The sequence below is a fragment of the Lolium rigidum genome, chromosome 7, assembly GCF_022539505.1.
Source record: "Lolium rigidum isolate FL_2022 chromosome 7, APGP_CSIRO_Lrig_0.1, whole genome shotgun sequence".
NCBI lineage: Eukaryota > Viridiplantae > Streptophyta > Magnoliopsida > Poales > Poaceae > Lolium > Lolium rigidum.
This window is the reverse complement of record NC_061514.1, coordinates 52,859,737-52,871,706: the sequence shown is the minus strand read 5'-3', so window position 1 is coordinate 52,871,706 and position 11,970 is coordinate 52,859,737. Positions and strand designations below refer to the sequence as shown.

The 11,970-nt window shown below is 45.2% G+C and overlaps 1 protein-coding gene across 1 annotated transcript; it reads right to left on the bottom strand.

The window, feature by feature from the left end:
* Positions 1 to 5,115: 5,115 nt before the first annotated feature.
* LOC124673990 (boron transporter 4-like) lies at positions 5,116 to 11,602 on the bottom strand. The gene is made up of 14 exons (XM_047210032.1): positions 11,519 to 11,602; positions 10,608 to 10,720; positions 10,415 to 10,497; positions 10,138 to 10,330; positions 9,902 to 10,040; positions 9,645 to 9,819; positions 8,038 to 8,204; positions 7,716 to 7,889; positions 7,332 to 7,427; positions 7,130 to 7,246; positions 6,518 to 6,840; positions 6,117 to 6,390; positions 5,869 to 5,997; positions 5,116 to 5,521 (listed from the first exon to the last, which is right to left on the bottom strand). Exons 2-14 carry the CDS (start codon positions 10,709 to 10,711, stop codon positions 5,489 to 5,491), a joined length of 2,007 nt encoding a protein of 668 aa, XP_047065988.1. The 5' UTR covers positions 10,712 to 10,720; positions 11,519 to 11,602; the 3' UTR covers positions 5,116 to 5,488.
* Between the last annotated feature and the right edge of the window lie 368 nt (positions 11,603 to 11,970).

Below are 11,970 nucleotides of genomic sequence, written 5' to 3'. Positions count from 1 at the left end.
AGCAATCTTATTTTTGGCCTCTGCGTTAACGGAAATGGTATCATGTACAATAAGTGATATTCGACCCTTTGTTCGAGGACAACATCAACTTACCGCCGTCAATGATGGTGTTGAAAGAGTAAAGTTCTATATGTACGGTCTTTCAAATCTTATCTCGTCAAATCGATTTTAGAATTTCTATCAAGGTTGTCAAAAGGGGGATGGTGATCACAATTTTTGTCCCGGATGCGCTACATTTCCAGCAATGGTGGTCCGTATAATCATCTCCCCTAGGACATCGACATGGCAATTCAGTTATTGTTCCCTAAAAATTATTAGTGTTGTCACTCGCCGATGCTGGTTGATTACTTTAGTGGTTGCACGCCTGCGTATAGCCCTTGCATTGTGGCTCAAATTAAAAATATGGAAGAATCTTAGAATGGTATTTACATGTCTATGATTCAACAGAGTCTCCGCTCGGGTCGTCCCCTCCAGGGCGACTCGGGGCGGAACCCTAACCCCCCCCCCCCCCGCCGCCTTCCCTTCCCCCTCCTCCTCCTCCTCCCTCCTCGCCGTCCCCTGAGGCTGCCGCCGGTGAAGCCTGGTGCGGTCGGTGATGGGGGCGGCGGGGATCCGCGCACGGTCCCCTGGGGCGGCGGTAGGAGGCACGCCTCCACGCCGGGGGGATGATCCCGGAACCCGGCGGTTGATGGCGGCGCGGCCATCTCATCACGTCTTCGCCGCGGCCTCGTCGGGCAGGCGATGATGGGGGCGGCGGCGCGGCCATGGAACCATGGCGGCGCGGCTCTCTCCTCCGTTCCTCGCCGCGGACTCACCGGGCAGGCGGTTTGGGGGCGGCGGCGCGGCCCTGTATCCTAGCGGCGCGATCCTCTCCTTCCTTCCTCGCCTCGGCATCGCCGGGCGGGTGGTGATGGGGGCGGATCTCGTGCTGCTCCTCCTCAAAGTCTGGATCACGGCACAAAGGGCGGCGGCCCTGGATGGCGGTGACGGCGTTGACCTGGTGGCAGGTGGCGGGCGTCAGGTGCGATGGAGGTGCTTCGAAGCCGGCGATGGTGTCGCCGGTGGAGGGTTGGGTTGGCCAGCCCGGGATGGTCGCCGACGTGGGGGTCTGACCTGAATAAAGGCGGCGGTCCTAGGGCCTCTCTTGCGTGAAGAGGAGGACCTACCGGAGGCCTAGACTCGTGATCTGGCCGGAGGGTTGAGTTCCGGAAGGCTCCGCCGGCGAATGTAACAGCGCTTTGCCTGGAGTTTGCTGGATCGGAGGTATTCGGTCGTGCGTACCCATGCGTTTATTCCGACCGTTTGGCTATGGAGGGAGCGGCGCGAAGCTCTTTTTCTGTGTTGACATCAAGTGACTATGGATCCATGATGAAAGTCGGAAGAAGAGAATTTCTTAAAGGCCGGAGGGGAGGACTAGCTAAGGGAGGTTCAAGTCTCCGCGCTGTTGAGGGGCTTCCTTGGTGTCCCGGCTTCACAGCAGCGGTTTGGAAGTGGGGGCGGCAACACAGGTGAAGCACAGAGTCCTACCTTTCAGGGTGAAATCCCAAGGTCTGGCCTTAACTGGTTGTGCCTGGCAGTGACCTTGGTGGAGGCATTGTTTTGAGAGCGGAGACTGTCTTCAGGGTGAAAACCTAAGATCTTTGATCGGGCGACGACGGTGTTTGAGCACTGTTCCCTTCTTGAAGGCATCGTTTTTTGGAGAGTCTGTAATTCAGGTGTTGTCATGGTGGTGGATATATTGCTGTTGTTAGGCCCGAGATACTGTAGCGGGACTTTTGTTTCTTAGTTTTCTTTTCCTTTTTTTGACTGTGTGCATCCGTAGTGCCATTAGGGTGGTGCGTTGTTGCAGAGACTGGGTGTAATTGGTATCTTCTTGATATTAATATATTCCCTTTATCGAAAAAAATGTCTATGATTTGATATATATTTAATTGTTCTTTTAAACTTAATTTTGTAATCATTGAAGACAACTTGTGTATATATTTACATGTGAGAAAGTATTTTGGGCCTACCATTCTCATGAGTCACGATTCATTACTTATCAACGTGTCATGCTAAATTAAACTTGCGTATCTTAATCTATCCGATTCAGCATAGGATAGCACGGTGCGCGCTAGGCTTGCTGGGGGCTGGGCCCGACTCGGAGTGGTTGTCCGATGCTCCTGATCATATACACATGACATGCGACGTGCCCCGTCTCGCAACAGATCGAACCACCGATCAACACCGCAAGAGTGCAAGACGCAACCATGGGAGCAGTTTTGTCCTGCATCGCCGTCTGCCTAGTTCTCACGGCGACCTGGAACTACGCGCGACGGCGGTTGATGATGGCTCAAGACGCCGCCGCATCAGCTGCCGATTGGGCTGACCTTCCGGAGGACCTCCTGCTCATCGTCATGGCAGCGCTGGATATCCATAGCCTCGCCCGATCTGGCGCCGTCTGCACGTCCTGGCGCGACGCCTGCAACACCTTCCGCATCCGCGAACTGAAGCAAGCGCCCTGCCTGTTGTACGCGTGCGAAAAGTATGGGTCCAACGACGCCGCTCTCTACTGCCCCTCCTCTGGCGCTACCTTCCGCGTCCCTTTCCCAGGGCCCCCGCACGACAAGAGGGGCTTCGTCTTCTCGTGCAACGGCTGGGTGTTCGCCGCCGATGAGGTTGGCAATCCGTACATCTTTAACCCCATGACAGGGGTCCAGGCCGCGCTCCCGCGGGTCCAAACGATCAATCCGGGCCGCAATTGCGATGCGAACTGGTGGGACGATGAAGGCAAGCACGTCTGGGGTCCCTTGGACTTCACCTGGGCACGTCTCGCGGAGTATTGCCGGGTTGCTATCTCTACTGCTGCCGAGGTGACGGCGTGCACTGTCCTGATCGTGCATATGCCAGAGTGGAGGCTCTCATACGCCAGGCCAGGTGACAAGGGGTGGACATTTCTCCCCGACGTTAAGCACTCCGTTTGCGACATTCTTTACAACGAGCGTGATGGCTTGTTCTACATCCTAATTGGCGATGGTTCCGTATTTACATTGGATCTCAATGGGCCTAAGCCGTCACTGACCAGGATCTTGCGTCCCGTTCAACAATATACCTCCATTAGCATGTACCTTGCCCTCACGCCATCAGGTGAACTCCTACAGGTGTGGAGGAGTTGGAAAAGTTACCAAGACGCTGTGAAGGATACGTTCAAGGGTCGGATAGATTTTGTTGCCAAAGACAACACCAAAGAGCACACCGAAACTATGACGAATGATCAAGACATAGAAGTGCCGCTGCTAGTTGACAACGTTAACGACGAGGTCAATACAACTGAGCTCGTGGTCTTCAAGGTTAACATCAAGAAGAAAAAGTTGGTCGAGCTAAGGGACATTGGAGACCACGCGCTCTTCCTTGGGTTCAACGCCTCAATCTGCGTTCCCACTAAAGACTTCTTGGGGTTCGAACCAAATTGTGCATACCTCACGGACGACTTGGAGGAGCACGACGAGAAGGTACGGAACGATCGTGTTGTCTGGAACATCAAGAAGAGGAGTATGGAGAAGCTTGATGATGTGTGGGCTTGCACCCATCCTTATCTACCTTTACCAGCCCCAATTTGGATCACACCTAGGTTCTAGATAGTACTTGTTAGGGAGAGAATTGCTAGAGTGTTGCAATGATTACAGGCCGGGTGAACTTAATTGTACCTGCTAGGAAAATTCAATATTTTAGTTGTCATACACAAAAGTTGCCAAGAATAGTCAAATATGTTTGAAATTTTCCTTGTCCGTAACAAAGTGTCTGTAAGTGTCTTTTTCTAGGACTTAGGACAATGTTTAGGCTGTGTACATACTGTCATGCATATTTTCCATTCTTTTTTAGAGTAAATTCCAATTTTTACCCCCCAAGTTTAATATTTTTGACACTAATTACCCCATTTAATATTTTTTTCATCCGTCTTACCTCATTTAACGAAACCTTTACCATATTTTACCCTCCCTAAGATTTTGCAAATGTGCGTTCCAATTGGCACATTTCCTTGAGTTTGTTCCTGCACCTAGAAAAATTTGAACCCAACAATATGTTCATAACCTTAATGTTGTGGCAAATAATCACGACATCAACTATGTGTGCATGTGTCAGTTTGCATATATTTGAGTTGACCTAGATTCCATCAAATAGTATTATGCCTCTGCTTTTCCGTATGTTATATCATGTGTCACATCATAATTTTGATACATAGCAAGAAACACAAAATAAGAAGTACTCATGTTACACGTGTGTAGTCAATCAATTCCGATCGTCTCTCGTGTGTTGCATACTAGCTATCAGATTTCAATTGAGCCAGCAACTTTATACATGTGGCTTCCATCGGTCAAACGCGCCACTCAAGTTAGTACGATGTGATCGATGCCTCCTATACTATGAAATAGCTAGCGATCACCTCGACGAGTCGTACCTACTGTCATCGAATATCGATTGCTCCGTTGAAGAAATACTTATGTGCACCTGATGCATGTGAGTAGAAACGGGAAACATCAGCTATCAGACCAATTCCGGAATGGAGAAAACGCCAGGAGAAGAAAAGCAACGTCGCACACCATTTGTACGTCAGTCCCACCTAGCATTGCTCTCCAATTTTTATAAGGGGTAAAAACTGGAAACAAATTCACTAAATGGGGTAATACGGATGAAAGAATGTTAAATGGGGTAATATGTGTCACAATACTCAAACAAGAGGGTAAAAAGTGGAATTTACTCTCTTTTTTATTTGCTGATCTGGTCAGATGTTCTTCCGTGTAGATAAGTTGAACGTGTTTAACTCTGCTTGGTGTTTGGGTGCCAAAATTGATCGAAGGAGAGTAAACCATAGCCCTTGAAAATTAGGTGAAGAGGCCGACCCAGTGCTGCAGTACACTTTCAAGGTGAGTGATGTACAACAGAGAAGTTACATAAAAATGACTGAAAGTTGTCGACCCGTGTCCGAGGAGCTGAGACTTGACCAAACTGTGACCAAATTAGTACCTGGCCAATTTCATACGAGTCCAAGCGAATTGTAATGAACTTGTATGCACAAACTGAACTGGAAGACGGCGCAAACTGTAAGTACGCTAAATGAACTTGAACAAAGGTACCAAAATGCAGCTAAAATATATTTGTTTCTTCTGGTGCAAATTGGAACATTTTACAGCCGACCAGAACAAGCAGTACATAAATCGCAGAGCAATAGTGCTGCGGCAATGCCTAACATGCCACACAATAACATTCTGGCAAGTTCTTCCATATCCAAAACTTACTTAAATTGGCTCTCCCTGCTAATTGCCTGATCTTACTTCGTACTTGACCCAATGATGGCTTATATATGGTTTCAGCTCTAGCTACAATACCATGCATATTAGTATATTACTTAACAATGGTGTATTGCTGAACTGCTGCTTGAGGATCTACTCTACACTTCTGAGCGAACAAGCAGGCAGAACGCCTCTATTATCACGACATTGTTATATCTTCACACACTTGGTTGAACAGCATTTGAATGGGCCTGCAAGGTGGGATTAAAACTGTCAAATTCAAATACATGGCATCCAAACCCTCTCTTTCGATCCCAGAATAGAAAACAAGGTATGAAATGTGATCAAATCACTAGGGAACATTGTGAATGTGTGCCTGTGAAATCTGCCCAGAATGGGCACAACAGGAACCAGCACACGGTATTTGTCCTTTGTCAAAAAAAGAAAAGAAAAATAGCTCAAAAATTCGACCAGTTGACACCTATATGAAGCCAGCAAAAAAAGTCAGATCGTGAAATTAAGGGCATCAAAACATATCATGTACGCTCCCCATGTACACTGGTTGCAGTTGTAATGCTATCCTTGTCCAGTTTTTTACCTGAAGGTGCCTTTCTTCACGATGGCCTGCAGCTCTATGCTTCAGCTCTCCACGGTTTGTTGTGAGCTCATCCAATATCTCGGCGTCGTTTCTGCTGTCACAGCTTCCTGAAACAGAGCCATCTTCCTCCTGCGTGAGGAAACACAAGTTTCATATTAACAAAGGATGACAGACTACTCAGGGGATTGTAGAGTGAAATATAATCTGTACTAACAAGTACATAAATTAGAGGAGAATGCGAGCTGAACCTGTATCAGTGTGTGTTCATGGTGGACCCCTTCAAGTTCTTCGTACTCAGCTGCATCCAGTTCCCGCAAGTCACTGGGCTCAAAAAACTTTGGGAGTAGGTACTGCCTTATCAGAATCATAAGGAAGAAAGGCAGCGGGAAGAGAATCCCTGCTATTGGTATCCATGTTGTGCCGAAGCATATCAGGAGATAGACAATCTGGAAGATCGTAAAGACAGATATTGTTCTTGAAGGCACTGACTCCACGAAAGATGCATGTGGACTTTCCAACACCCTGCGAAAAGTTACAACACCGGGGGTTAGTGCATAGCTGAATCGTGAAAAATATGGCATAATCCAAAAGAAACACACATAAATTTCATTTGTTCACATGAGATGAACAGATGCAGAATACACATTACCTGTAGCGCCGGCTTGCTCCAATTAACAGAAGTTGTATCCTTTCCCAAAACTGGTTCCCAGGTAGGCTATCAATAGCCATATAGGCAAAGTAACCCCAGAGGACCGAAGTGGGTATCATCTTGATAACCGGCATAGCTCCAACACAGCCACCAACCAGTAACGATTGCAGAAGGTTGCTTAGTCTCTGTTCATTCACACGAACGGGCAAATGGGCTTCGATATGTTTTCTGGGATCAAATTCTCCAGCCAATTTCCCTTCTTCATCACCTTCACGCAGCACAGCGTCCTTCAAGCTCTTCAAGTCCTTGTCAACAGAATCAGCCTGCGGGAAATATCTTTTAGTGATAATAAGATTTACTTAATAATGGTTTACACAATAATAATAATAATAATGTCAACGTTCTAATATTACTGAAAATAGACTAATGTATGGAAACATGGCACACATCATTCTGTGAAAAAAAAAGAGGAATGCAGAAGGAACTAGATTACTTTAACCTAGAAGTCGTTCTGGCAACTGCTGCAATATTATTATCTACAAAATTAATGTTATATGGAAAACATATGAAGGGGAAATTGCATGGTATAGTAACAAAGACAGAAAGACTCACATTCTGCTTGCTGTCCATTTGGATGAAAACATCCTGCATCTTGCCATATATTTCCAAACTGCTCGCACGGTTTACCATGCTCTCTTTGGCAGTTTGAAGCATCTTTTTACGCAGCAACTATATTGACAGAAAGAAAAGATAACAGATGAGAGAAAGCTGACGATCGTACCATAAGACAGAGATTAGTTAGAATTTCACTAACCTGTCCCCTGAGGATAGCAAGGCTTTTCGTATGCATGGGGGACTGAGGAAGCACTCCATTTGATGGAGGAATGCCAATCAAACCACATAGTAGGACCTGCACAGTTTACAAAATAGAATTTGAAGATTTTTTACAAAACTTTGAAGTTAAGGCAGTCAGGACTAAGGATGTATGAGGAGGGGCGTCTATACAGGCCCCTATTGCCCCTTCCCAGTAATGCACATTCTTCGATACTACGGGAGAAATAGAAATGGATTGTCAAACTTTGTGCTTACATATAGCTAATTATTAATGGTTTAATAACACTGAAAATACTATTGAAAGAAGAGTCATTGTAAATAAACTAAATATCTGATAAAATAACATAGAAACGACACCACATACCATGAACCCAAGTACCAAAATATCATAATGGTAAGCAGAAGGCTTGTTCAAATTAAACTCCTTTTGCTGAGCCAATTGTGAAGCTACACTATGATCAAAGAAATAAAGTCCGGCAACCATCAGTGCAGGCACAATAGCTGCAAAAATATATGTTGGAGGGACAGAAAACAAATCCTGCAAGTGAATACCAGAACAAAAATTTAGAATTATGTACTGCAATACAAGGTCTACTAAGTAAAATTAGACTAGGAAGATGATAAATATTATTTGCACATCTGGAATCATAATACCTTATGCCACAAACTTATATTTGACCTAATACCTTTGCCACGGTCCAATGTTTCAAAGAACTTGACTCCCAGGGAAGTGGACTGAAGAGCCTCCTAGGCACTCCTGAGGGGACATTACTTGGAAGTGTGTATGAAAAGGCTGTCCACACAATTACCATAAGCGGGACTCCATAATCAGCAATGAAGCTTCTAACCCATCCTGAAATGGCAACTCAAAGGGCTGAGTGCATGGCTATTAACACGTGGCTAAGCTGATTAAAATTACAATGCTATTATTTCAAGGGGAGTCCCTATATATTGCTTCTAGCGAGCCGAAGCTGTGTCGCTAACATCGTTCGTGTACATGGACCTGGCCCAGCGCGCGAATGAATTCAAGCGTTCCCTAGCGATCAGCGAGCAGCACACGTGTTCACTTTCCTTTTTTTCTTCCGAATTTTATGTTCTTTTTTCTTTATAGTAAGAAATGCTTTAGAAATTATGTGTGCAAAACAATATTTATTATAAATAACTGTTAGACATGTGAATGACCTTACAAGAATTGTTTGGCATGTAAAATTGTTTGATATGTAAATAACCTTATACACAATTTTTGACATATTACTTTTTATGGTGTATTCTACAAAAAAGGTTCATCATGTGTTTACAAAATTATAATAGTATATTTAAGAAAATGTTGAACATATATTTAAAAATGTCCTTTTTACTAAAAAAGATTCACGTAAAGTAAAATGTTCAGGCTATTGAAAGTCCACACTATTTACAAAGCATTTCCATATTGCTTCACAAAAATGTTCATGTATTTTAATGTTCAAGCTATTAAAAAATCCATGCTTTCTACAAAAAAGTAGCAACACCGTTCTATAAAAGTCATGCGTTGAATAAAATGTTCACGCTACTAAGAAAAGTTGCTATTCAAAAAAATTCACAGCATATTTAAAAAATATTTGCAAATTTAGAAGGTTGTTTCTGAATTTAAGAAAGTTCATTAATTTGTAGTAATCAAGTATTTTTTAAATATTCAAAAACATATGATGCTTCACGATTCATAAAACTACAAAAAAAATGTTCACAAAAAGCCACAAAATTGATTTTAAAATAGGTCATTGATTTTTTAACAATGTTCATGAATTTTTAATTATATTTTTTGAAGGAAACACAAAAGATAGTAAAGTGGGAAAATATATTCACGTATTATGAAAAACACAAAATAAGTAGAAACAGAAATATAAAGAACAAAAATCATATTCTTTTATTACCCACGGAAAAGGGAACAACAACAACAACAATGACAGAACAAGAAAAAAGATTTAAAGAGGAAAAAAGAAACAAAAAAAAGGGGAAAACTCGCAAGCCCTATGGTCAAATTATAACGGAGTATACCTCTTTTCCATAGAAAATTCTCGCCATGATTACACCCCAAAAAAGATTTAATCCGAGCTGATGCACCCCAAACTGAGCCCACGGCTGGTCTAGTCTAAGCTCAAGACTGGCCTGAATCAGCCTCAATCCTATGTAAAGTCCACCCTAACCACTTAGCCAATTGAAAGGTTGTCGTTGATTTGGAGATGTGTGGTGTAACATGAAGTTCGGTTTGCACAGACAACAGGATAAGAGAAGCAAGAGAAAACATTTGACCAACCTATGCCATACAGCCATGACCTTGCCGGCCTAGTCTTCAATGCAGTGTACAGCAAGCCAATTGAAAAGATAACACCAAGTAGGCCATTGACATATATCCACTGGAACTGGTATGCCGGTGAACTGTGGTCAACAATCGCAGCATCTTTAGGCATACTGAACTCACTTACAATTCCCTGCAATAGATAGGGGCATAGGATCCATGTCATGTATTTTCTGCACGGTACAAATAGCTAGGATTTGCAAGACATGGCGTACCTTGATAGCTTCTTGCAGGAAGAGAACAGTGATGAGCATGCCAAAAAGTTCTCCTGCAACCCTTGTAAATCTGCTTATAACATTGGAAGCATTGAACGTGGCCAAAAGAAACAGCATGATAGCAGTCCAAATGCACACCCTGTCAACAGCAACCAAACACAAACACAGAGGGCGTTTATGTTTATAATACCAAAGGTATCGCAGGATTCGGCATAATCTATTTTAGTACTACCTACCATCCAGCCCAAGCCAAATATAGCCGTTCTCCCAGATCTGGCTGCTTCTTGGCAAAGTTGTAGAGGTATGTATACATGATAATTGTAGGCTCAGCCACCCCAACGATCATCATCGGCTGCCCTCCGAGGATGGAATGTATTACACCACATAGCGCTGTGGATGCCAGTGTCTCAACTGTGCTGAGAATACCATCTGAAACAAGTCATCAATTTCTTTCTGGTCAGAAATTACATGGGATTTCAAGCCAAAGTGCAGTTTAAGAGGAGAAGCATTCACTTGTTTCGTTGCTCAGCTGCTCTCCGAAGGCGATGACAGGGAGTGCGGAGGCAAAGAATATATACATAGTAGGTGCCAATATCCTGACAATAGATTCCAAAGCGAGACGGCGATGTGATTTATATGAAAAAAAATTAGAGTATGAGACACTGCAGAAGATCCGGATCGTTTTTTTTTTAAAAAAAAAACTCACCTGAAGCCAGTTCGGAGCCCTGCAACCCAGTCGTCCTTGTAGCAAGATGCTCTTCCTTTGACATCATTGACGACTCCCCTAAAAGGGTACCTCAGCAGATCCATATCAGCTAGCTGACCAAGGGGAACTTGAGAGAATCAGTAATCACGGCGAGGATTTTTTCTATAGAAAAGAGGCATATATATTCGGATGGTTTAAATCGTGGACAGTCGTAAAGAAAAATGTGTTTACTTGGACTCGGAGTTGGCCACTACGATAGTTTACTACTCCGTAGTACTAATTCCAGGGACAACACCCACGCGCGACTTTGTGAACGAATGGAACAATTATACCCAACACGAAGAACAGCTCCTCGTCAGCTGGGCTTCCAAGTCACGGAACAGCGCAACTCAAGTTCTGTATCTCCAAGCGATCAAACGCTGCCATGGAAGCACACGCGCGCACAAAAGATGAGCTGCTTGCAGCAAGAATACAGAAACAGGAAGAGGCAGTGTACAGCAACAGGCGCAGAAAATATATTTGCGCAAACCGAACCACGGTTGGCATATGGAGAACTCCAAGGTTAAAACCCTTGCAAAAACGTCAAAATAAATCCGGCCGAACCAACCACAAGCGCGCGTCGTCCGACGGCGGACGAACCGCACGGAAGTAGCCCACTCGCGGATCTTTTTTGGAGAAAAGGCAGAAGCCCTGCTTTTATTTATATAAAAGCAACACACAAAAACACCGAGTACTGGGAGAATTTTAGCCCTTACGAAGTTCGAACACCACAGAACGAAGAAAAACAACACAAGCTCCAGAGAGCACCTAGTTACAAACTACACTACTGGCGAGCAACTAGATAAAAGCGGATGATCTAGAAACGGAACCTAAACGCAGGCAGAGGCAGACGGGAGGAGCGGGGACCGTACCGATGAACGCGCGGCGGTGGGTAGAAACGCTGGAGGCGCGGTAGTCGCGCGCAGTGGCGCCGAACGGCAATGCTGGGCCGGCCTCCTCCCTCGGCGCGGGAGCGGAACGTGCCCAACGGCGGCGGCTGCGGTGCCGGGTCTGTGCGGAACACGCGGCGAGGGTTGGCATCTCGAGGTCGAGGCCGCCGAGATAGGCGGCTACTTATAAGCGAGCGAGCGGCGCGAAACAAGTGGAGAGGCGGCGAGGACGCGCACTGGGGACCACCGGAGAAGGGGAGGAAGAAAGGAAGGCCGTTTGTAATTGTGCCTCTTCTTGCTCTCACGAGTGGGAGAGGCCAGACCCAGGCTGGAGGGTGGGGCCTGGTCGAGTGGACGCTGGCCACGTGACCGCCTTTACTTAGGGCATCTCCAATCGGCCGACGTATTTTAAATACACGCGATCCGTGATCGAA